Source organism: Mixophyes fleayi, chromosome 2 (genome assembly GCF_038048845.1).
Source record: "Mixophyes fleayi isolate aMixFle1 chromosome 2, aMixFle1.hap1, whole genome shotgun sequence".
In the NCBI taxonomy this organism is placed as follows: domain Eukaryota; kingdom Metazoa; phylum Chordata; class Amphibia; order Anura; family Limnodynastidae; genus Mixophyes; species Mixophyes fleayi.
This window is the reverse complement of record NC_134403.1, coordinates 35,918,002-35,944,784: the sequence shown is the minus strand read 5'-3', so window position 1 is coordinate 35,944,784 and position 26,783 is coordinate 35,918,002. Positions and strand designations below refer to the sequence as shown.

The 26,783-nt window shown below is 39.3% G+C and overlaps 1 protein-coding gene across 1 annotated transcript in view; it reads right to left on the bottom strand.

Moving 5' to 3' along the window:
- The window catches only part of DYNC2H1 (dynein cytoplasmic 2 heavy chain 1), a 350,876-nt gene that overhangs the window by 242,754 nt on the left and 81,339 nt on the right, over window positions 1-26,783 (bottom strand). Inside the window, exons 28-41 of the mRNA XM_075198801.1 lie at window positions 13,861-13,993; window positions 13,655-13,772; window positions 12,814-12,926; window positions 12,617-12,736; window positions 11,765-11,903; window positions 10,338-10,546; window positions 8,739-8,921; window positions 5,689-5,871; window positions 5,375-5,598; window positions 4,362-4,477; window positions 3,201-3,400; window positions 2,759-3,023; window positions 505-712; window positions 267-396 (exon numbers count right to left, since the gene is read on the bottom strand). Of these exons, the coding sequence (XP_075054902.1) occupies window positions 267-396; window positions 505-712; window positions 2,759-3,023; window positions 3,201-3,400; window positions 4,362-4,477; window positions 5,375-5,598; window positions 5,689-5,871; window positions 8,739-8,921; window positions 10,338-10,546; window positions 11,765-11,903; window positions 12,617-12,736; window positions 12,814-12,926; window positions 13,655-13,772; window positions 13,861-13,993 (2,341 nt within the window). The remainder of the gene's footprint in view (window positions 1-266; window positions 397-504; window positions 713-2,758; window positions 3,024-3,200; window positions 3,401-4,361; window positions 4,478-5,374; window positions 5,599-5,688; window positions 5,872-8,738; window positions 8,922-10,337; window positions 10,547-11,764; window positions 11,904-12,616; window positions 12,737-12,813; window positions 12,927-13,654; window positions 13,773-13,860; window positions 13,994-26,783) is intronic.

Below are 26,783 nucleotides of genomic sequence, written 5' to 3'. Positions count from 1 at the left end.
GCGCGTGATACACCGAGGGAGTAAAATTAGCCTCAGCTCATTTCATTACAATATTATGACTTTGAAACATGAAGTTCTACTTAATCCTTCCATTTGCAGAGTAGCCTAGAACACTTCAAACAGTTTAATGCTGTCATAGCCAGCAGCATGGAACACATCAAGCTACAGTATTTCATCCTGTCACTGCCGAGAGGAATCCAACATTCTGCCGATGACCCAGAGACTATATAAATATGTATAGCCTCACATATTTCTTGGTAATGTACCTGTTTAAGAACCCAATTTAAAGCCTTCTCAAAATAGTCTGCAATCCAGTTTTCCAAATTATGTCTGTGTGTTTCAGGTTGTCCCCGAAGCCAGGAACGGATCAGAGAGTTTAGATCAGTGTTTTCATCACTTTGGAGACAAAAAAGAAAAAGTTATCTAAGTAAAGATAGCATTGCTCACCAATCCCCAGGGGAAAGCGGACAATCAGAGATCCCTGTGGGGCACAGTTACCATTACCTTAGAAATATCATTCCCATTCTGGATATGGTGGCTGGAGAGGCGCTGCTCAGGTCGTGAGTTTCAAACACAAAGTTAACATTGGGGCCAAACTGAATTCTCTCCCCGCTGGGCATAGTAAGTAGACGGTTATCATCAAGAACAGAGTTTAAGGATTCAATCCACTCTGGGTCAATGTCTCCGTCACAGATTATCCAAGAACTAACTTCTATTTACACAAACATAAAAAGGAGGGGAACATGAAGTAAGGACTGTATATCCATCAACAAATACTGCGGAAAAGAAAAAAAATCAACTAAAATTATCACTTGCTTGTTATATAAAAAACACTGGGATAAACGTGCAATGACTCTAATATGCTTTATGGTCCAGTACAGTCTGTATAAACAGAGCGATTTAAAGACATGGTCCAAAATAATAAAAAACGTACCGCAATCCACACCAATCTGACAATTCTGCTGGTTGCATTTGCATTGCCAAACAAGCCTTAACATATGTTCATACGAATACCCAGACAATTTAATACTCTCTATAAAACTACTACAAATAGGAAATGTATGGGAGATACTGGTACTACTTGTTGTTGGAGTTCTCCATTGATTTTCTCATCATAGCACTGAAATCCCCAGCACTGAATGAGGAAAGTGTGTTCAGTCGGCATAGCAACCAGGAGTCAGGTACAGATCAATAAGATTCAACAACTGCTGTCCCAGGTATGTCTCATAACATCACCAATTTATGTGTACCTACCACCCATCAATTCCTCTCAGAGCAAACAACTAACAGTTCATTCACCATAGAAAAAGGAGAGAAATAAAGACTTATTTACAGCACTCCCTCTCGGTTGCTGCCGATATATACAGAGGACACCACAAACTCCTAATAACACCAAATCAAGAACAAAGTATATACAGAAGGCGCATACCAACGGTTCATATAAAGTTCAAACATAGCTTCTTAGATAGAATCAAGTCCTTCTTTAATATAAAGTCTCTAGTAGATTACAAATTTTCTTTATCACCAACTCTTTCAATGGGGGAACATCATTGAAAGAGCTGGTGATAAAGAGACTTTATATTAAAGAAGGACTTGATTCTATCTAAGAAGCTATGTTTGAACTTTATATGAACCGTTGGTATGCGCCTTCTATATATACTTTGTTCTTGATTTACTTCATTTCACCATTCTTTCACCATAATAAAATGTCAATTATCCGGAGAAGTTTCAGTGGTAGGTTGGGAAAGATTGTTTTAAAAGACAGATTGAAAACAGCAAACAAGTCAAAATTATATTTAAAACCAGAATCCCTCTCACCCAATCTATGTTCACTGACATAAATCCATCTGGCCACTGCAACCACTTAAAGAAATACGATTTGCATCACCTTAAATCAGTAGAGTAGTTTTGCTATACTTTCTCTCATGTATTTGTGTGCAATCTGATAAAAAGTTTCACGCAAATACAATAATAATAATAATAATATCCTGTAGTGGAGAGTGATGGAAAATGCAGGTGCTACTATTATATAATTGACCAGCAGTAGTAAAAGTGCTATACAAGAATATGAAATGGAGTAAAAAAGAAAAAAATGCTCTGTATTAAGTTTTAAATTGACATAGTCTGATGGTGGGAAGAGCTTCTTGGATTGGGTTCTTGTTTGTTTCTTTTATTTCATTATAATCAAACATTCCATTAATAAGCTGCACTGATACTGACTGTAATTAAACAATGTAGCAATCCTGGGGCCTAATTCATTAAGGATCTTAACTTGAACTTCTTTCAGTCTCCTGGACAAAACCATGTTACAATGCAAGGGGTGCAAATTAGTATTCTGTTTTGCACATAAGTTAAATACTGACTGTTTTTTCATGTAGCACACAAATATCAACTTTACATTTCAGTGTACAAATAAGCTATCAAATATTTGTGTGTTACATGAAAAAACAGGCAGTATTTAACTTATGTGCAAGACAGAATGCTAGTTTGCACCCCTAGCATTGTAACATGGTTTTTTCCAGGAGACTGAAATAAGAAGTTTCTTAAGTTAAGATCCTTAATGAATCAGGCCCCTAGTTTTTTAGTTGTTTTTGTATTCAAATTGTATCTATTTGAATACTCTGAAACTAATTTGATACAAATTTTGCAACTATTCCCAATGAAGCAATGTCTCTGGTTGGAATGGTGGAGCTGGGGGGAGTCAGATATTGTGTCTCTCTTAACTAGATTATAAACAGACAAAACGTTAACAATTCACCTTGCGGCTCTCGAACTACTTGACGAGCGCTGTTGGTCAGGATTCCGTCTGACCACTCTCTTGTATCCATGTCTATGTGGCCAAGGAGCTGTTGCCTGGGCATAGCTTTAGGATTCATGGTATATTGTTTCACGACTTTTCCAACCTTGCCAAGTGCTGCTCGCAACATGCGCCATAGAGTAGACTTGCCCGCACCGCTTGGTCCAACGATAACTACACCCATTCTCTGACGCAGCTGTTCATATAACTCCAGAGCTTTTTTAAGCTGTACCAATGGAAAAGTGCAAAAATGTTCACGGTAAAATAGCTAAAAATAATACATATTCTGTGACACAGGTCAGTGTAAAACAATGCTGAGCACACGGAGGAGAGTACAGTACTTAATCAAAGTTTTATTTGTGTCAAGGGCCCAGCACAATTCCACAACAGTAACATTACTTACCTGACTTGGTATGATTTCTAGATTCGCTTCTTCAAAGACCTGCTGCAGAGCCGCATTTAACTCCAAATACTCCACATCCTTAAAATCAATTCCAGGAAAGACGTCTTTGATCAAAGCATCGCACCGTGAACAGTCAGCAAATGTCAGCTTCGACATAGTATTGAGACGCAGAGCTTGTACCACAATATGGCTCTCACTGACTGCAACATAAACAGACTAGTATTTACCAGCTACATGACGGACTCTATTATACATAATAACAAAACAATACAATCATAGGCAAAACGTCAGCAGAAAAACAAATATGGATATTCATAGTGTCAAACATAGTTTAGGACGTGCATTCCTGAACAGCGAGACCAAAAAACTCATCTTTCAATGGGAAACACTGTTTCCATTTTACACAATAGTGCATCAGAACACTTAAGCTGATAAAACAAAGTACTTTGCATGGTAGAGATATCATCCCTTCCTTCATACTAAAGCTGTCCACACACAGGTACAACCACAGACTCTGTGTCCACAAGTGTATATTCAGGAGAGCAGTCAAAAAGGTCAAATAACAGGATCACATGGTGCCCAACTATTGCTGTCTGCCAACGACTGCACACACACAGGTATTGTCCAAATACATTTTCTGGTATTTCCAAGAAAAACCTGTTAGGTTATGAGCGAAATATAATCAGGATCACTGGTCATTTTAAGTACACAAGCTGGGTAATTTGGTAGACAGTAGCCAATCACCTGATAATAAGGCTCTATGTCTGAGCAGCCTAAAGCCAAATACCCACAGGACAAGTTGGGGGCTGGCCACATACACAATATAAATCTTGTAGCTGCCCCATTTGACATTACGAAAAAGAAAGAAAAACAATAAGAATGAGTAGTATTGTCTTTCCTGACATAACAGTGTATTGCTTAAAATACAGAAGAAAGCTTTATTATGGGGTTATATTAATCACTTAACATACATTATCTCATAACTTGGAGGTGTAAGTAAAAATAAAAAAGTTAGCTAGTGACGTAGCCAGGGAAGGAAGATGCTGAAAACCATCAAATGAATATCTGTATGGAACTCGGGCAGTATTACTGTGCTGACAACAATCATGGTAAGATATCATACACATTAAAGATATCAAAAGTATTTATAATTTTTCTTACTATTCAGCTTTGTTCCATTTTTCTTCAATGGGTGAAGAAGATTCCCACATCCTTTGAGGACTGTTTTCAGCGCTCGTAATCCCCAGTCATAGTGCTGTTGTGGTGTCAGCAGCTCCCTGCAATTCAACGTACAGTCGTTACAAAACACAAAGCGTGTACAGCCCTCATGCATTGCATTTTACACATGGAGTATAGAGCAGTTTAATATTTTATGAGAACTTAGGATTCACTGGACTATTATCTCTGTTCAACTGCTGGACCATTGGGGTCAACTGCCATTGCTGTTGCCTTCTCTGGACCTACTAAGCATTAATATGTGTTGACAGATAATCCAGACTACTAACCACCAATCTAACTATAAATAATATGATATCTCAGGGCTGTTTAATCGCCTGCGGTCACTTAGAAAGTACCAGCTGTGGTTAGATACTTCATAGAGCATTTGATCCATGCTCTTCTTTAGTGCAGTTCCGTAACTCATCTAACCAACTAGGTTAGAATTACAACATTGGGCTCCAGGTGGACGGTATTTTGCTCCCTGTAATCTCAAATCTAATGATCCCCAAGAGTTGATTTACCAGAGCCCCAATCCTTGCAGGACTAGGATCTCGGCCACTCACAGATGGGTGGCTGAGATCCTTTTTCGCCTCCTTGGTGGCAGCAGCTTGCCGCCGAAACGTTCACTTCATGTCTCCACCTTCCTCCAACTCCCTCATGCCAACCTTACCCCACCACAAAAACAACACCAGTCACCCATGGATACTTTAATATTGGTTGCTGATTACACTTCTGCCACACACACACTTTTTCCATCAACTGCTACAATAATTATTCGGCAACCTTATGTACCGACTGTTCCTCACACTTACTAGGTTGTAATCTCGTTTGAGCATGGTCATCTACACCTTGTGTTTCATTTCATTGTACATAGTTTGTATCATGGATCGCCTCAATGTACAGCACTGCGTAATATGTAAAAGCTTCATAAATAAAGGATAGTAATAATAATTTACCTGGCCAAGTTGAAGATGGCCACTAGCTTCCTACCCAGTGCTTTAGCTTCTTTAAACCCTTCAGAGTAAAGGATCACTTCAGATATTAGCTCATTATCAGGCCGGGACATAGCTACTGGGCGAAAGAGCTGCTTCAGGTTATCGGGCAGTTTCTGGCGCCCACCGTAGCCTTTACCAGCAGGATTCATGGTAATAAAAATCCCAGAATTAGGGTCCAGCTCAACCTAACACATGAAAAAAAACATATATTAATATGTGTTATATTCATATAATCTATAACAAAGAGTAGGGTTCTGATACAAATGTTACTGCACCTCTTTTCCTAGCAGGTCACAGGTTAGTCTGTGATTCTTTAAGGCATCCTGAATGGTCTGTATTTGCATGGACACAGCAGAGAGCACAGCTTCCTCAAGTCTGTTGAATTCATCAAAGCAACCCCAAGCTCCGCACTTCACCAAACCGACAAATATCCTCCCCATGGATTTTACGTCAATACCCTGGGAAAAACAAGCAATAAGATATTATCTTTATTACTACTCATAGTTCCTATATCTCAACCAGGAGTTGACACGGTATATATTGTTCTGATCTCTCTAACGAAACACAGTGGGTGTGAGTTCCTGCAACCACAACACCACTTTAATCACACTAAAGGACCATCAAGATGCTCAAAAATGGTTGAGCAAGATGAGGCCCAGCATGACCTTACTATTCTGGAACCTGATTAAGGAGGAAAGATCAAAACCAGGTGCCCAGAGAACATTCTAAACACAAGACAGGCAAAAAGCAACAATGATGCTCTGAGTTAGGTAAAATGACATGTGCTAAAAGATCAGTGTGCACCCTCAAAGGACACTTCACCTTAACCAGGGATTGTACTGAAAGAAAGCTTTAGACATCACTATGGCAGGAGGAATAGAAAATGGTCTACCCTAATAGCATAGTCCTTGAAAACCATTCCCTATGGCTAGATATATTTATCTCCTCCACATAGGATGTGGAAGGTTAGAGCGATCTATTACTTTGGTTTGTCCAGATGGTGCCCTTTCTCCTCTGCAAATTTGTGTTTAGTCCTTTACATCCTGATTATACTCGCTCCTTCCTCTTTGACACAATCTACAGTGCTGCATCCCTTAGGGTATAGACTGGAACCGGGAGAGAAAAAGACATGTCAGCAACATTAGCTAGATGGGCAGCACGGTGGCGTAGTGGTTAGCACTTCTGCCTCACAGCATTGGGGTCATGAGTTCATGTGAGGAGTTTGTATGTTCTCCCCATGTTTGCATGGGTTTTCTCCGGGTACTCTGGCTTCCTCCCACACTCCAAAAACATACTGGTAGGTTAATTGGCTGCTAACAAATTGACGTGTGTATGTGTGTGTTACGGAATTTAGACTGTAAGCCCCAATGGGGCAGGGACTGATGTGAGTTCTCTGCACAGCGCTGCGGAATTAATAGCGCTATATAAATAAATGGCGATGATGATGATGTTGTAACACAGAGCATTCCTATCTGGTGGTGCTCCAAGATCGAGACTGAGAAACTAAACTACATAAAAATGAAAAACAAATACAACTAAAATCAATAAATAGTCATGCAATATATAAGTGTATATATAATATAATTTTAATATATAATTTTTTTTTGTAATATAACTTTGTAATAATACTTCTGAGTCAGGGTTACAGCCTAAATAAAATATTTAACTGACAAATGGCAATGTAAATGATTTGTGCTCAGATAAAAGTGTTTAAAAACATTTGGTCAGTAAGCCCAGCAAGATATAATTAGGTTAAACTCAGACATTCTTTCAGGAAGCAAACATAACATATGCATGCATTCCATTTGATCATGCCCCTTCCTACTTAGAGTAGACTGCCTAATTAAGGTATTGTAAATACAAGTAAACCACTAGAGGTAAATTAGGGAAAGTCATATGCTAGAGGAACATCGCAGGCCACTACAAAATATAAGAAATATTAACTTCAAAGAACATGCCTTCATATTTCATATTTTGGGATATCAGTGTGCTACCCTGTACTTAGGGTCAAAAACCACATGAGGGTTGTGAAGTATAGATAACAACTGTACAGAAAAATTACAGTAGTCACATATCTTTTGGAATCATATTTGATATTGTTGTGATTCTACTATATTTGATATGTAAATGTGTGGGAGGTTTATTGAAGGGGGAATTAGGTCTCTAGGATATGTCCAAGAAAAGTTACGTAAGGTAAAAACTTTTAGACTATTTTTGGACAAACTGTAATTGACACCCAGGGGACATTTCCTTCCCCACATTAGCATATGCACTGCCACTCTGAATGACATCTCAGCTAAGCTGGTTTACAAACCATGTGTGGGAAAGAGTAGATTATCAGCTCTTGGGGCTCAATCCAATAGAAGGACTGTCCATTTGATTCTGTCTTTCCCCAGGCATACAGATTATGATCCGTAAGTTTTATTCTCTGTAATTACATTGCATTTGTTTTTATAACTGTATTGCATTTCATTTTAGTATGTAATTTGTTATATGCCCTGTACCTTTGTATATTAAGTTTTGTCCTTGATACTATAACAAATCCATTAGCCTTTTACGAAGGGTATTGCTTGACCATGTTAACCCTTTGATTGCTCATATGTGAATAATTAATCCATTTGACTGACAAGCCTAGCGTGTGCCAGCATGTATATTTGTGTTAAGAGATTTGATGTGTTAACCCTTTGAATGCTGGTGTGTGCATTGCTAACCTGTGTGTAACAAAGAGTATAGTTTGTGACAGTGTGTGACAGTATATTGGGGTCCTACTGCCCTTAGGTGGTGGCAAATCTTATGTGTGTATGGGTGCACAAGCACTTTTTGGGGGCGACCCAGCAAATTTATAACCTGTGTGATTGGTGAGTGAAAGTTTGAGTGCTGGAATCGTGTGTAACCCCATACAGTAAACACCCAAAGTCAGGGACGCTGGGAGCACATTGATGACACTCTGTGAAATGAATAAAATGGGCAGCAGAGGAATGCACATGACGGGGAGCAAAGGAAAACAAACTGGGGAGTTCTTTACCACTACAGTACACCCGTCTCATGCACATGCACAGCAGAAGCCATTTTCCTGAGGCAACATCCATTAGAATGTAGTCTAAGATTCAGTAGGCACCAGTGACATGTGTGAGGCACTTTGCAATGTCATTGGCTGTATTTTCATGCTTATTGGCTCAGTTTCCAGTATGCATAGGCAACAGGTACACTATAGGTCACCTCTTGATCATTTTTCATTACATATAAAGCCACATTATCAGTACATTGCTTTTATCTGCCAATGTGTATTATTACTAACATTCATATGCATTATAAATATTTTCACCTCATCACAATTGAAAACCAAAACTTGTCGTCCAAAAAGTCCACCCAAGGCCTTCACGGATTCTGTTTTACCAGTTCCAGCCGGGCCATAGGGATTTCCTCCCAGACCCATCTTTATGGCCTGAGTCAGAGTGAGATAACATTTGTCCGTCAGAGGAGTGTAAACCAACTTGGGAGCGTTGCCCTGAAACAAGGAAAAAGGTTTCAAGCTTCATAGTTCTAATCATCACATCTATTACTACATTGGAGGCTGTAGATCCCCCTCCTTCCACACACACCCATACAACTGTAATAGTAGAAAGGACCATTTATAGATCTACATCTCTGAAGATAAAACATGTAGACAGGCCTGGCGTATGCTGTAAGTGCTACTGTGCTACCCTTTAAGCTCTGTTTGTTAGATTGATGGCCAGTCCTTTGTATCACTGGTCACTGCTTGGAGAGTCTGCACTTTGCCCATTTCATGCCACTCACATACTTTTTGTTACAAGAGGGCCTAGTAGCGCAATCGGCCAATGGCCACACACAGTGGTAGATTGCGATCAGCAGACCATATTTTCACCACTTCAATTTTCATCTCAATTAGCTGTCAATTCACATTTCCAATTGTGTAGGACCCACACACACCACTTTGGGGCCATTTTGGTCTCAAACTTTCAAACTATGTGAATGGGTAGTTTTACTCACAGTGCTTTCACACAGCGCAATCAGGAAATTTTTACCAGCTGGTCTAAGATGGAAGATCTGATATGAAAAACAATGGTCCCATTGTTCATATAATTCACTCTGTACACAGCACTTCACAAAATTTACACTAAATGAATATAATAATACAAGTGATAGAAACGCGGGCAAAATCATTGATGGACTGTATACAAGTCCCAGGTTTCCCACCAATGTGTTTTGGCCTGCAGGGAACATTGCTGGTATTGTAAAGACAGCTTTCCAAAAGCTTTGAGCTCAAGTAGAAGTCAGATCAATGGTTCCCTGGAGTGAGTAGAGAGAGGGAGGGCCTATATTCATTTGACCCATTTCAGGTCTTCTGACCTGCCAGTCAGAGAGCAGGATAATTAATAGTTGCACCTGCAAGGTGTGGTTTAAAGAGTTGCCAATTTGCTCAGTCGCTCTCTCACTATTTGTGGTAAGAGACTGGAATCCTCCAGAGAGAGAGAGAAATCTGCTATTTGTAATAAACGTGCCAACTGCTGTTTAAGTGTAGAAGGACCTAATGTCCAGTTCACAAATAGAGAGGATTCTTGATGTACTAGCTAGAGCCGCATGAGCCAGAATTAATTTTATTTTTGCTCTTTAATAAAACTAGCTGAAGCTAGTTGTACCAGAACATTGTACTGCTCTGAGTTTATGGCTGTGTGAAGTACCCAGTCTAACCCAGGAGATGACATCTGTACTCTGATCTCGTGACAAGATACAGACACTAAATGAGACAGGTGGGATATTGAGATGAGAATATTCTGAATAAGACTGTACTATGTCACTCGCTAAGACACCTCTATCTTGAAATGGGGATAACAGAAATACTTGGGTACAAATATGGATGTACTAATGCATATTTGTCAGGTCTTTGTAAATGAAGAAATACCTGGTATTCATAGGTGTACTGTATCTCAGCATCCACCATCTGCATGTAGCACTTCTCATCGGGCTTCATGTAGAATCGCAGCTGTTTCTTCCATACCCAGTCATCAACACTATGGACCTGAGCTTGGTTTAATTGTTTCACCACATCAATGTTATGAATAATATCCAGGATCAGGGCTTTCAGCTTTAGTTCAAGTATTCCTGCATCATCTACAATAAACAAAGTAATCAAAGCAAATAATCACAGCTAGTATGTCATTGTCACCATCAGAAAATACCAAAGAACACTGTCAGATTTATTAATAATTAGATCATGTTCCTTCTCATTAGCCTTATTATGTCAATTTTTTTTTTTATGTATTTACTTTGAGGCTGCTGGTCACTGTGTGCTCACAGTCCCAAGTGTCAATGTTCTCATCGCTATCTTCTACTGTGCCCCTATCCCCATCATACCGTACACGAAGGGCACCATACTAGGCCCAGGACTGTGTGGCATTTCTATAAATCCAGACCAGTAGGAACCTGGCCAAGGCTGTTTTATGGGATCAGGGCTGAAATTGTATACAAATTTTGTCAGACCAGGATTCACACTGAGTGAGCACTCAGTCTACCAGTATAGATGCATGTCTGACCATGCATCAGTTTCATAGGAGCCTCATATCACAGACATGTCCTGCATTTGTCAGGGCCACAATCACACAAGTAGACAGGCTACTGCATCTCACAAGATCAGCATACTCCTAACCTGAAATAATCTGTGCTGCTGATAACAAAGTGATGATCTCCTTGGCAACACATTGATCTACAAGTTAACCCGTGCATGATACTCATGCATTCTAGTCAAATCAAGCTACTTAAGGTGTTAAAAAGGTTCTTGTCATGCATTTGGGCCTAGCCCAGGCCTCCTCAGGGGAAGAGCGTTACTTCCCGACGCAAGCACCCTTTTTTAACGTGGTTTTGTCCACATGTCACCACCTCATCATTTTTCTCCATCACCTCATCCTTCCTCTTCATCACCACATCCTTCATCAAGCTACTTAAGGTGTTAAAAACTCCCCACTGTCACCCCCGGCAACCGCCAACCACTCCCAACTGTCACTTCTCCTTCAAGAAATATATAGGTCAGTGTATAACTCTGTCCAGCAGGTGGCGCTGCAGCTTGTTTTTTTTTTCCCACACACACCACTAGGCATTTATATAGTAGATCCCTGCTCACTTCAAAACTAGCTGTACCTTGAGCAACAGAAGATAAAGAACTAACACACAAAAATGTGCTTTATCCCGAATCAAACACACATTAAAAAATACAGAGTGGACCACTAGGTTACTATTACATGTTACTTACTGTACCACTAGCTACATTTCCACAAGTCATTTACTGATTACAACACATTTACAAAGTGCACAGCATAAAGGAACTCATCATACCTGTACCTGATGTATCATCAATACTAGTATAGTGTTCTAGCTTAGCGGTAAGCTCCAGCTCCACCTCATGGAGGTTATGTCCACGTATGGCATTCTCAACATCATCTGTGAACTGAATCTGTTCAGCAAGACACAGGATCTGGAAAAAGGAAGAACCTGTATGAATCAGGTGACTTATGCCAGGGGATCGGATTGCTAGAGCACAATTTGGGAAGGGACTCTTTAACGTTCTCCAACACACACATTGCCATAGCCAGGGAGACAATGAACTCCTGCTGATCTCTTCAACCTTCTTGATGATATAGAAATTTTTAACCTCCCTCACTGATGCCAGGAAAGGTGGCAGCTGAAAAAGTGATGTGGGGCCTGATTCATTAAGGATCTTAACTTGAGAAACTTCTTATTTCAGTCTCCTGGGCAAAACCATGTTACAATGCAAGGGGTGCAAATTAGTATTCTGTTTTGCACAAAAGTTAAATACTGACTGTTTTTTCATGTAACACACAAATATCAACTTTAAATTTCAGTGTACAAATAAGCTATCAAGTATTTGTGTGCTACATGATTAAAGTGTCAGTATTTAACTTATGTGCAAAACAGAATACTAATTTGCACCCCTTGCATTGTAACATGGTTTTGTCCAGGAGACTGAAATAAGAAGTTTCTCAAGTTAAGATCCTTAATGAATCAGGCCCGTGGTTACTAAATAAGGAGCGAAGTGGGTAGGAAAGTTATAATCAGTGCATTCTAACAAATATGTCTTTTTGCATCTAAAAAGCTGTATGTTATATATATTATCAAATTATAAATATAATAATTTCAAGAAAGAGCACTAAATCTTAAAGCACCTACTTGAGAAGGAAAGCGGAGGGGGTCGATGGTACCATGAGACTTCTTCCCAGCTGTCACACACTCCACCAGTAACATCTGTAATGTAGACTTCATCTGAGAGGCCAAATTGCTTAACCAGACCTGCAGGGGACAAACACTGTGATTAGCGGATAGATACTGTGAAGTGTTATTTCTCCTGTGACGCCCACTCCTCTTACCTCAACATTGGTAGAAACAAGGACCTTATTTTTCAAAGGTACAACTTCTCCTTCCAGTGATTTCATGGCGATGATATGCTTGAAGTCCTCATCAAAATCAACACTGTTTACTCCTAAGCATTAAATGGCAGAAGAATAAAACAACTAATGAATTTGAGCTCTTTTACGGCATTTTTCTCTCCCAGATCTAAGTTGTTATTATCATTAATATACTCGCTGTAAATAATATTACATAAACAATACATCATAGTGATAAACATTAAAAACTAATTTTCTCCCTCCCCATATAGATTTTATAGTTCATTATTACTATAGAATTTATTGTGCCTCATCCTTATTTATCTGCGCTATTCAGGACTGGTCACAATGTGACATAACAGGGAAGAGAGCAGAGTTTCTGGCTGGTCTATGCTAAACAATGATATGATGGATCTAAGCATACATCTCCAAGGTCCTGTCATGTGATAGCACACTAAAGCTTAATACTATAACATGCTACCATTCCATGCAATGAGGCAGCACTCATAACGGCAATGCAGCAATCCCAGGCAGGTGACAGCACGACATACAAAGTGGCAGCATTCTATACATTCTACAGCATTCCGTATAAAACCGCCGGATTCCATACAACCAGCTGTTTACTCACTGAATCTAAATTAAAGGCAAAAATGATGGTTATGTTGCACACACATTTAGTGTACAATATATTGTATTATTTGTAATACAATGATAAAAATCAGGAAAGATAATAAATGAGTGTTATGAACATGAGATAATCATCTCTGACTTGGTGAAAAGAACATGAATATGTCAGTACATAGTATATAAGAAATTACTTTACCAGCAAACAGTTTCTTGAGATGGGACTGAATCACTGTAGGGTTGGTTGATTGGCCCAGTATTTCCAGCAAGTCATCATCTCCAATAAAATAAAATCGAGGGAAGGCTGAACGCTTTTCCTATTAAGTATTAAAATCATAGATTAACCATATTGCTAGATAAAAAGCAATGTGTATACAGCACAGGTTACACACGGCAGTAATATACCTCCAGAAACTCATTTAGGGATTTCTGGCATCTTTGGAGCTGGTCGAGGATTGTAATCAAAGAAGTTCTAATTCCCACCCGTGATGTCAACATTGTTACTCTGTTGTCTCTGTTTATATCGGACATTATTGACCTGTAAGGAAGAAATATATTGTGAAACAAAAGTAAAAAAGGAACTTCTGATCTAAATTCTAAATGTTTCAACTGGAATAAAATAAATTATTATAAAATGTTCATTTTATTTAGGATGCCGATTCATGCAGTAAATGTTCCCCTAGCTTGCCTTTGGCAGGTACCTCTCCTTGACTGACATAGAGAAAATTATGGGATGGAGAGCATGAAGACAATAAAGACAACCAAGATCGTAGGATAGGAAACTGGAAATGTTGAGTTTCATTTACCTAGACATTGTTTTTCAATAGTTTGATGTACATTGAAGACCAAAATACAGACAAATTAAGTATTTCAACGTTGATAGATAATCCAGACTGGCACATGTGACAAGTGACCTGAGACTATGTCATGGAGCCACCAGATGTTGGACCTCATCACACGACAAGATCACTCACCGGTGGGAAAAATCCTCTGGTGAAAAGCTAACTAATAATAATCAACCTCTGTGCTGGTATTTATTACGGCAATGCTTTCTTCTGATAATCAGAGTACACTTAGCTCTATAAACAATAACAGAGTAGCACCCAAAGGGGTCATAGACCATGAGTGAGTCTTCCTCTAACTCAGAAGGGGAACGCCATGAAGGCAAAGGGTTTGATATACTTGATTTGGGAGATAATGGTGGCATGGATCTAATCTGTAGGTCACATGATTTACAGCAGGCAGTGACGTTTATTAGCTCAGGAAGTCCTAGAAAGGACAGTTACACACTCAGTAGTTTGAGGTACTAGTGATATTCAGAAAGTACAGATGGAATAATATTACATTACATGGTCAAACAGTCCGCTTTTTATACAGAGTTACACAGATATCCTGGCAGGAGTTAGTCCAGCCTCCTGCCCCTCTAACCAATCCAGGTGCTTCATGCAGCCTGCCCATGAATCAGCCTGGAGAGGTTTAACACCTTTTTACATTGCTGCTAGCGGCACCACTACGTCTGAGGATTTCTATTGAATGTTTACCATCAAGATATAAAATTGCCCTCTAATATTGCTTTGAACATAATTTAACTTGCAAAATTCACATTGATCTGTGATCACTTGCATAGGAAGTCTACCAGCAAGTATAATTATCTCCTCCTGTCTTTCAGTCTCAACAGACGTTTTGGTCACTCAGCGATGAAAAGGTCTAATTAACATGAGATTACCTGTCTCCAGGCAGTTGAAAAACCCAATCATTACATACTGTCTCAGTAGCCAATATATTCCCACACATACGAATATAAAAAATTAGTACATTTGTAATGATATACAGAGGTGAACTGCACTAATAATTAAAATAAATATCTACAATAAGTTATTTCTACATGATCCAGCCACACCTATACAATGGCATTATTACTTCTTTCTTTATGCTACCGATTCCTCTCCCTATGCAACCAAGCATCTGACTTGCCTTCCTCATTGCTTTGTTACATTGCTTACCTGCCGTTAAGTCACCTGAAATAAGGACACTTAGAAGACTTTCCTCCTCAGTAGTCTCCAAAATAGTGCCATTAATACTAAGCCATTAAGCCTTTGGGTTTTTGAGACACAAGTGCATAATTTAGCATTTTTTGCCATTAAATTGTAGATGCCACACTCTTTACCATTCCTCTAGTCTACCAAGATCATCAATAATTTGTTTTACCCCTCCTGTTGTGTCTACTATGTTGCATACCTTTGTGTCATCTGCAAAAAGGCAGACTTTCCCTTCAATACCATTTGCAATGTCACCAATAAAGGTAATAAAAAGCACTGGTCCAAGGGGTACTTCACTGGTAACCTTTCCCTCCTGTAAAAGCACTCCATTTACTATAACCCTCTGTCTTCTATCCTGCAACAAAGATCTTATCCATTAAACCATCTTAGAATCCCAAGCTTTCAAGTATACTTAACAGTCTGCAATGTGGGACAGTGTCAAAAGCCTTACTAATGTCTAGATAAGCTACATCTATCCCTCCTGCCCCATCTATTACTTTAGTCACTTAATAAATCAATAAGATTTGTTTGACAAGAACTCCCCCGCAGTAAATCCATGCTGTTTAGGTTGTAGATATTCTACAACTCTTTCTTTTAAGAGTGTATCCATCCATTTACCCACTACTGATGTAAGGCTCACTGGTCTGTAGTTTCTCACCTCTTCCTTGCTTCCACTTCTGCACAGTGGAATTACATTCGCTCTTTTCCAGCCCTCTGGAATTACTCCTGTAGCTAGAGACGGGTTGAATCTACCTCATTTTTAGGAATATAGTTGCAACTTAACTGTGGGCCCTTCCCCTCTCTTTCTGTAATGAACACGGAGCAAAAATAATTATTAAGATGATCTGCTATTACCTTGTCTTCCTCACAAAGACTCTCACTCTCTGTCTTTAGTCTTATTATTCCTCCTTTTGTTTCTCTCCTTTCACTTATACACCTATAAAAAGTTTTGCCACTCTCTGTTGCTTTCACAATACTTGCAACCCACAGTGGCTTCCTTTTCATTGTGCTTTTCCTAACCCTTTTGATACAAAGGTCTGATGCTTTTAATATTGCACTTTTTAATTTTACCCACCTCTCCTGCACTCCTTTCAAGTTCCTTCACTCTGCCAAAGAGCCACTTACACATGTTCCCATCTCTACAAAGTCAGCCTTCCTAAGATTCAACACCTTTGTTTTTGAGTGGTACGAGTCTGTTTATGTCTTTATACTAAACCATACTGCTTGATGATCACTGGGTCCTAGGTTCTCACCCACATTTACATCAAATATTCTGTCACCATTTGTAAGAGATGCTCCATGCAAGGAATTCAGAATGTCCCTACTTCTAGTGGTACTTGCAAAAGACCCCTCCCAGTTCCCATCCTGTAGATTAAAAGGTCTCTTATGATGATTACCTCTCCTTTTAATGCCATTTTAATGATGTCATGCAATAGGTTCCTGTCCAGTTTCCCTGACCTGATGGTCTATAGATCACTCCAGTATAAAGTATAGCCTTCTCCCCCATTTCTATGGTCAGTAGTATTTATGCTAGGTCCTTCCTAAAGTATATCCCGGTATAGCTATGTCCTAGTCGTAATTTTCATTGCACCATGATTCCGTAATAGCCACAATATCCAGATCATCCCTTGTCATTATCACACCTAGTTCTGAGATTTTATTTCCTAAGCTCCTAGCATTTGCACACATAGCTCTAAGAGTTTTGTTTGTGCATCTCCCATTCCTAGCTGTGTTCATTTCTCTGCCTATGTTTATTTCGTTTTGATCTGTATTGTCTTCTGTTGCTGTGGATATGTTTCCTGTTCTTTTAAACTGCACAAACAAAACCTCTTTGTCGGGGGAGGAGACTGCTTTATTCCTGTTTAGTTCACTGCCCCCCTCTGCTAGCTTAAATAGTTGCTGATGAAGCTTCCAAACTGCTCAATTAGTATTCTGGTTCCCTTTGAAGAAGGGTGCAGGTCGTCAATTTTGTATAGTCCCCTATCTTGCCAGATGACATGACTATAGTCTATTAATCCAAATCTCTCCTTATTACACTACTTCCTTAGCCACACATTGACTTTTCTAATGCAATGAGTTTGCTCTTCACCCCTGTGTGCTGGCAATACTGCTGACATAGTAACAGTGGTTGTCATTTGCTTTAGAGCAGCCCCTAATTTTATAAATTCATCTTTGGTTTCAGCATTAGCCTGGTTGTATGTCCCTAGGTGGACAATGGCTTCTACCTCCCCATCTTTTCTTACTGCCTTCAGGATTTTTAACATGCGCTCTGTATCCCTTGGAGCTGTGGCTCCAGGTAAGCACCTTACTTGTTTCTCAACTTCAGTAGCTTTCCCCAGATGTATGCTTATTATAATGGAATCCCCAAGAAAAGTGTAGTCCTTTTTTGAGATTTAATTTTCCTGCCCCTATAGCTAGTAGAAGTCCCCATATTCTCATGTTGTGTATATTATTTGCACATTCAAGCCCTGCAAGAGCAGTATATGAGTTTTGCAACGTCACAGATTGTGGGATGTGCCTGTGTCCCTCTCCCCCCTCAGACCTCACAGTTGTTCAGGCAGAATGTCTTCTGGGGGCTCTCTGAGTGGTGCCCTCAAGGATACAGACATCCTACACATCTCAGCATGCAGTTTAGCTATGAAATGTTTACAGATTGGACAGTATCTGAGTTTCCAGAATGTCTCTGACAGAACAATAGCATTACAACCACTGAACTGCACTAGACCAAACATTGTATCAGATGTTAATGACATACTTGTCTACTTTTGGCAAGTTGTATCCGGGAGAGGGGCTTGTCTAGAGGGTGGGAGAGGCGGGGCGCGGACAATCGCGTCATTTTGGCCAAGCCCCCCCTACGCCAAATATGCTGTTTTGTCGCGGGGGGGGGGCAAAATGACACGATTCACAGCGAATCGCGTCATTTTAGCCCCGCCATTGCGGGATACGGGAGACTTGCCAGCTCTCCCAGGAGTCCGTGAGACCTACCCGAATTTCGGGAGTCTCGCGGACATTCCGGGAGAGTTGGCAAGTATGGTTAATGGTATTGCCAATATTTGTGTAACTGTTTAACTCTTCTGATCCTGTTTCAAACTCACAATTCACTTAAGTATGCAAGTCGCTTCACTTTAGGATGCAAGCTCCTGCAAAACTTCAAAACTTTACTAAGCTCTACTGACGCACACTAACACCAGGACTTTACAAAAATACTATAAGTGAATGGAGTAGCACAAACAAGCGTTCACTTTACTTCACATCAACGTTAGACACAGCCTGCTGTGGAAGTGCTAAGTATATAGTACACTAAGCTGCAGGAAAGCTCTGTTAATAGTGAGGACAAGGTACACAGTTTATCTAGGCTTTTAACTAGCATTGTCTTTCAAAATGAGTGAGAAAGAGCCAGTAATCCAATTCTGCTGTGGCGCCAGCAGCATCCTGAACAGCAGACATTAGTATCAGGCTCAACTCATTCTGTGCAAACTTTAAACAAGTGTGACTAGCCCATCAGAACAAATACTGCTTGGCCACATGAAATGCACAGTATAATCCACATTAATGGACTGCAATAAATGACTTGGAAGTCACATTGTTAAGTATTTGTCTTTACGACAGATTCATAAAGCACCAGAAGTGGCCCCATCATCAAACTAGATAACAAGATCTTTGGGGACACATATAGCTGAAGTGTCACAGTAAAAAGCTTAGTCATATTACACACATGGGAAGGATTTATTTCCTCATAACAAATAAATGAAAAAGAAGCGATGCCTGCAATTTATCTCCAAACCTAAAGATTATAAATCAAACAAACTCGACTCGGCAGCCTATTAGGAACATTTTAAAAGAAAAAATGCAGGTGGCCAAGTTACCCAATCCAAGGTTGCCCACTGGGGGAGTGGCCCGTGTGCTAACATCAAAACGTGTTGTCTCTAGTATAGTGGCAAATGATTAAACCTTTATTCATATTCCCAGTTTTTAAACTTACTATTGAATTTAAACACGTACGAGCACAAGCAACGGAAGTTCATTGTTTTTCTAGTGTTTTTTAAGTCCACATGATGTAAAAGAAAACAAACACTCATCAGACCAGGGCACCTTCTACCATTGGTCTTGTTCTGGGTTCTCGTGCCCTTTGTAAGCACTTTTGGTGGTGGACAGGGATCAACATGGGCACTCTGACTGGTGTCCAGCTCAGACAGTCCCTGGTCTACAGTGTAAAAAGGCAAATTAAATAACTGCAGACATGAAAACAAAGGGGTAGGGAGGAGAGCGAGAGCGTTTACATTCTACCTGGAAGAGTGACCTGAAACAAGATGAGGTAGCGCGACAGAGAGGAGATTGGGACAGTTGTAATGGTGCATTAGTGTGCGTAGTATAGGTAACAATAAGCATTTATTTAAGAATTTAGACTGCAATGATTTTAAAAATTGCCAGTTAACCTGTATAACCAAATTTAGAATCTAGCAGTGTTTATTTGCAAATGCAGACACAAGTCAAAAAAAAATCTGACATTGCCCAGGAATCAGAGAGCCTGTGTAAGATGGATTAAAGAGAGAACGGGAGTTTTAGCAATAAAAATTCCTTGCACATTTGAAACATTGTAAGGACGGAGGAGAAACATGCAAATTAACCCGATTCATTATAAAAACATCATCACTTCCACAATATAACAAATTAGAAAATAAGTTTTATTTTAAAATTATTTTTTAATTGACAATAGACGACTTGGTCTTGATCAGTGGTAAGAATACCTGAAAAATTTTGGGATACTCAAAATGCAGCAAATTAACATGTGAAAAATTCTAAAGTGGTGAATAATTTTTATAGCTACTGTGAAGACAAAGTGACAATATCCTTTTATATACCCATTTCTAATTAAACAACCTTACTAGTGGATTTTCAGGTGAGCAATATGTAATAAATTCACCCAGCATGTATATTACAGTTCAAAACATTAAGCCAGATAATTCGATTGATACATCTGATTCCAACCTGTCCTCGACACCCAGACATGGGGACTCACTTCTTACAGTATGCTGTTTGGAACTGATTGAAAGTACTTGCCTTACTTTGTGAAACACATTCTTATTTATCATTGCTATTTTGAAAGATTGCAAAGCTACAGATTATTTCCTTACAGATGAAATTTTCACCTGCTGGACTCATCACAGTCCTTCCTATCTCTATCAATCAAGTGTCATTAACCATTACTGTATAATCACTATTACTTAACTTGACAGAGTCTGACTGATCATCATCACCAGAAGTACAATTACCAATTTTAAGGCTAGCTGATTCATCATTGTCATCATCACTTGTGGAACTGGCAGACAATGCAATAGCAGCAATAATATCATCATCACACCAAGCAGATGTATGCTAGGGGGGCAGGGGAGGGTGCCAACCTTGGGCATAACAAAGGAGGAGAGAATTGCAAACTAAATGATCCATTATCACTGTTACCGCCACGTTCAACATTTTTTTTTTTTATCTCTATCCAAGTGTAAGCAAACTCTGCCTGTGAACATCATCATTATAAATATCTACAGAATAAGTAGCTTGTTAGCTCTTGAGAAATGAGTAATTGTACATGTTTGGCTTCCAGTGCTGCAACGCTTTTTTCTTCATTGACCGCATCTGACAGTGTGGAACAGGGCCGGATTTACCACTAGGCAACCTAGGCAATTGCCTAGGGCCCAGCGGTCCCTCCAAGGGCCGGTGGTGAGACCAACCTTTAAAAATGGGCCGAGACTTATGGGCCAGTGCTATGTGCTTGCCCCCTTGGGCTAAAGTCTGCCAGCTAGCACCTGAATAGGGGTATATGTTATGCTAAAAACTATAGTGCTATGGATTTTTTCAGGGAGGGGGCCCCACACCAGTATCTTGCCTAGGGCCCCATGAGGTGTAAATCTGGCTCTGGTGTGGAAGTCCAGGTATACTTAAATCAGGGACATAAAAGGTGGGCAAAATAAATGCAGATGTGAAAACAGATGGTGGAGAAGAACCTGCACAAAACAGAGCTTACAAGCTAGTGGGAAAAGCTGAGACAAGATGAGGGAGTGTCAATCAATGCAAGTACTTGGTGAGAGTAGGGTAGATTTTAATAAAGATTTGGGTTTTCACAGTGTGTTTAAATATTTGAGAGTTGCAGGAGAGTTATCAGTGAAATACATGGGTGGCTGGCTGCACAAATAAGTATTGTAGGAGGGAGTGAGAGGTAATTATCAGAGACTAGGTGAGGAGCAGTTCAGAGGTAGATCTAAGTGTGTGTGGAAGAGCATTTTGAGATGAGGTTTGAGATGAACGAAGGTGTGGTGCTGCTGAGAGCTAGGTTAGGGCGAGTAATTTAAATTAAGTTCTGGAGCACATGGTGAGTACGGATATGCAGAGCGGTTCAGCATATGTGGAACTGCAAGAGATGAAGATCAGTCTTACCACAGTATGTATGATGGATTTGAGCAGGAATAGATGGATGGTGGAAATACCAGATAGGAAGAGGTTGCAGTAGTTGAGTCTGGAGATGATGAGAGCATGGATAACAGTTTTGGTTCCATCTTGGGTATGAAAGTGGGCATTCTAGCATAATTTTGCAATTGTACAAGACAGGACTGTGGCAGAGACTGCATGTAAAGCAGATTATTAATATCACCACCAACGAGCTCCATACACAATGTCACGTGTCTTATTTTAGCATGACTATTTTCCTATTCATTAAACTCATCAGGATTAGATGGATATCTGCTATCACTCTCAAGTATGATTTCATTGCTTACATTTTTGTTCACCCGCATGGATGAAACAGCAATCTAGATAATTATATAATGCTGCTGAACAAGGATAGATCAATTTTTAAAGTGGTAGAATGGTCATGAACATCAAAACAGCAGAACTTGCTTGCTTACATTACAAACACGATCACTACTTAAATCAGCCTAACTGGACCTGACATTCCATCACTATGGTAACAGGAAGAGTTCTTTCCATTCAATGCTTCTAGTGTTTGAAGAATCAACACAGACTTTGTTTAAGATTGAAGCAGAGGTTAAAACAAAGAACAAAGCTTTAGGTGAAGCAGTAGATCATGCTAGCCCAGAAGGACGTCAAAAATTGAAACACAGGTAACCAAATATTGCGAAAAGCTTTTAAGATTTAAGAGACAAATTAGCCAAAGTTAATCAAGATTACACTGAATTCTATCGTTGGCTCACAGGAGATTCAGAACCCCAATCTTTTCAAACTTTTACAGGGGAAGAGTCATATTAAACAAGATTTCTTGTGAAGTTTCTAATTTTATTGCTTAGTCATCTCAGAGTGACACAGTTTCCAGAAACTTAGAGGCCTTTTTTTAAGGTGTGAATACAAGATCCAAGGTATAATAGGCAGGGAGGCCTCTGGTGCTGTATCCAAAAAGTCATCACAAGGAAGGACCAAGTGATTTATAAGTCACCATAACATATTCTATCACTAACATCACAAGACTCATCCTAAACTTCTCCAAAAGTTAATAAGGATTTTAAGCATCCACCAGGGAGGCTGATTATTTAAGCTTGTGGGGCTATCTTACAACCCCTGGCTAGTAATATACAACCATACATACAGTCAAGGTAGCCATTTGCTTCACACCATAGAATTTTTTAATCATTCGAATTATCTGCCTAAGATACCAATGGAAGCCATAATTGTGACCCTTGATGTTAATAGTATTTCTCTATCCTCCTATCTGGGGGGAGACAGATACCATGGGGTATAGAGCCGACTAACAGGAGCTGGCCACTCAGGACTTTAATTCAAAAGCGCTTCCCCTCTATATCCTCTCACCAACTGACCTCCAGTTTAACTTAAGTGTCCAAGGAGTTGGGCAAAGTGTTTGTGGCAGCACTCCTGTGCCAGAGGTGAATTAATTTGGATAGTCTCTGTTTTTGAGACAAAGTGCCCCCCCCCCCCATTTGTGGAGCTATTCTAGGATAGGAAGCTCCCATTTCACTGGGTCACTGAGGGGAGGAACACGGTTTCACACATCGGAGGGCTTCCCTACTAGAGAAAGCCCACCAGAAGCACACAACGTGTTGGAAGAGCTCTGGCTGGCTGCAAGCTGCTCCGCCGGTGTCTGCCTCCCCTGTTCCTGGGCTGAAGCTCATCTCTTATTCTCCTCAAGGGCTCCTGCTGCTGTAGGGAAGCCTGATAGCTAAGCACCTCTTTTCCTTATTGAAAAAAAAAATCTGTATGTTCTCTGTAAATCATTATAATCTGTGTGTATGTGGGAAATTGTTGCCATTTTTGTTTGAAATTGATTGACCTTAATACATGATCTATACCAGAATTTACATATCCTAGGTCAGATTCTGTGTTGTCTGATTGGTCTCGCTGTACCCTGTCTACCATGTCTGAATAAAGGACTAGTTCTAAGGCCAAAGCTGGAGGAGGGAATCCTATCCTTCCCACCACACAGGCTTGGCAGCAGTGAAAACATTGTTGAAATTGTTTAATTCACACAATGGAACTGGAATCAATTTTTATTGGAGTTACAGAGATAAATATTGACATTGAATTACTTTTCTTGTGATCTCATTGCTGTCCATGGACAGTGACAGCAATGAGATTGGCTGTTGTTACGAATAATAAGGATTAGCGAGATCATAATTCAAAGCATGGACAATCATCAGAGATGATGTCAATTTAATGGTGACTTGAAAATGATGGGTGACATATTTATTTCAAGTGGTGACAAAGCCATTGAGATCAATATACTTATTGTTGACTTCAGCATGATTCTAAGGGAATCTTTGCCAACACTGAAAGCCCAAATTGTGGATGAGGTGCAGAAGGAGTTTCCTATAACTGCCTCGTACATAGAAATCTAACCAAATTGCTTCTATTATTAGGAAACCTTGGCCCTTGATAAACAAAATCAATCACCCAAATCTTTAGTTCTAAACATTCAATTATGTGCTACAAAAGAGGAGTTTGTTTAAAAGAAGACTTATTAGTGCATCCATTGTATGACACTCCTTGGGTTAAATGTATAAAGCTGCGAGTATCCGGCGGGTTTGAAAAGTGGAGATGTTGCCTATAGCAACCAATCATAGTCTAGCTTTAATTTTCTAGAATGTACTAAATAAATGAAAACTAGAATATGACTGGTTGCTATAGGCAACATCTCCACTATTCAAGTCCGCCGGACACACAGCTTGATACATTCACCCCCTGATGTCTATGTTTCTGGATAGATGTCCAGTGATCAAAAAGAAAGGTCGCTTAAGACGGGTCTATTATAAAACCGGCAAACTCAGCGACGATTCATTCAAGCATTCATGTTCTGATGGGAAACAAACATTACCTAATCAGAACCTGTGTTTACATAATAACATATAAAGTCTGAGAATGGCTGAGGCACATGAAGGTACTACGCATATATGTCTGTAAGGGAGCTAAAATGATTTTTAAGCTTTTAACACATTCTTTATTAGCTTTTCACTCCAACTATTTATCAAACTTTGTAAATGCTTTTACACCCAAATATTACATTTATTGATTTCCATCACACTCAACGGAAATATTTCACCAATTTACCTACATCTGAAAATCTCTTTTCGCCACCTTCACAGCAGTGAAATTCAATTTGGCTCTTCAGAACAGTTGCAAACCATTACCTTTGTGTACAACACTTCCCATGAGGTCATTATTTTGTCTTACATTTTATCTCTCTTCTAATGCCAAGAACTAGACAGGGTAGAAGAGGCAAATGAAAACTAAACATGAGTTTCCCTAAAGCAGTTCAGGAATATGATTCATTGTGCAAATAGCATGACTTTGGGGTACATTCATCATCATCATCATCATCATTTACATAGCGCCAACATACTCCGCAGCGCTTTACAATTTGGGACAAACATAGTAAACTAATAAACAAACTGGGTAAAACGGACAAAGAGGTGAGAAGGTCCTGCTCGCAAGCTTACAATCTATGGGACAATGGGAGTTTGACACATGAGGTTAAGTCTACATTTTGCATTTCGGCCCAGCCAGACTGCAAAGGTAAAAGTGACTCATAAGCTAAATGATCCCCTCACACAACAATGTTGGTCAAGGGGTAGTTGTCTTGTGTGAAATTGTGTAAAGGGTGGTAACAGGGTAATGTAGTGAGGTTAAGAGGGTGGTTGAGGAATATTATAAGCTTATCTGAAGAGGTGGGTTTTCAGAGAATGCTTGAAAGCTTGTAGACCAGAGGAGTGTCTTATTGTGCGAGGGAAAGAATTCCATAGAGTGAAAAAAAATCCTATAACCGGGAAAGTGCAAAGTCCCATAGAAGCCTTGCGCTAGGTTCCACCGCAGGATGTTAGGGGTTAAAATCTTAACTTATATAAGTGAAGATTTCTGTACTATAATTGCCGGTAGAGTTTGCATTAACACCTCGCACCTAACTGAATCTGCCCCAGAGTCTCCTATATTTATTCAATGCAAACATGGAAAGATTTAGAACACAATTATATACACCACTTTCAAGTTATTAGTTCATTAAACTTAATGTGTGCTCTAATACATTAAAATAAGTCTACACATAATAAAATAAAAGCCATTACTTTATTACAGAAAGCTTAATGTTTTAAGTGTAAAGAAGAAATGAGAGTTAATACAAGTATCCCGATCGTACTGCAGCCTCAATAGCACAAATTAGTCTTTTAACTGCAGCCTAAAGTCATTTACATTAATTAAAATGATAAACTAGACAACAAACATAAGATGACTAGATCGACTTACTAAGTTAATTGGTTTGCTTAAATGCTTTATCATACGCCACTCAACTGCATGATAGGAGTTTACATGTAGCTGTGTCATAAACAAATACTATTAGTGAGATGCTGGCGTAGAACAAAATAACCCAATGTCCCAGCTTAATTTAATCTAAAACCAATACGGTTATTGAAGCATTACATGAAATCAATTATAAACTCAGAAAAGCAAAAAAATAAATTGTTACAGTATTAACAGACAGGCTGGGTGTTTGCTTATAAGGAATATGGGAACCTTTATCTATACCTGCCCCTATTACTTAATTATCTTAAGTAGTATCCTCCATCCTACTTTCCTCTCTTCGTATCCCAACTTTTCTTGTCCTCCCATATATGCTGAATGTATACTTATTACTGGGATTATCTTCATATTTCTTTGTAAATAACTTTGTCATAATATTATAGTCTTTATTTTTTTTTACTTTTGTGCTAGTAACATGTTTTGTGAATTGTAAAATGCAAAATAAAATAAAGTGTTGATATATAGAGGAGATGAAACTGC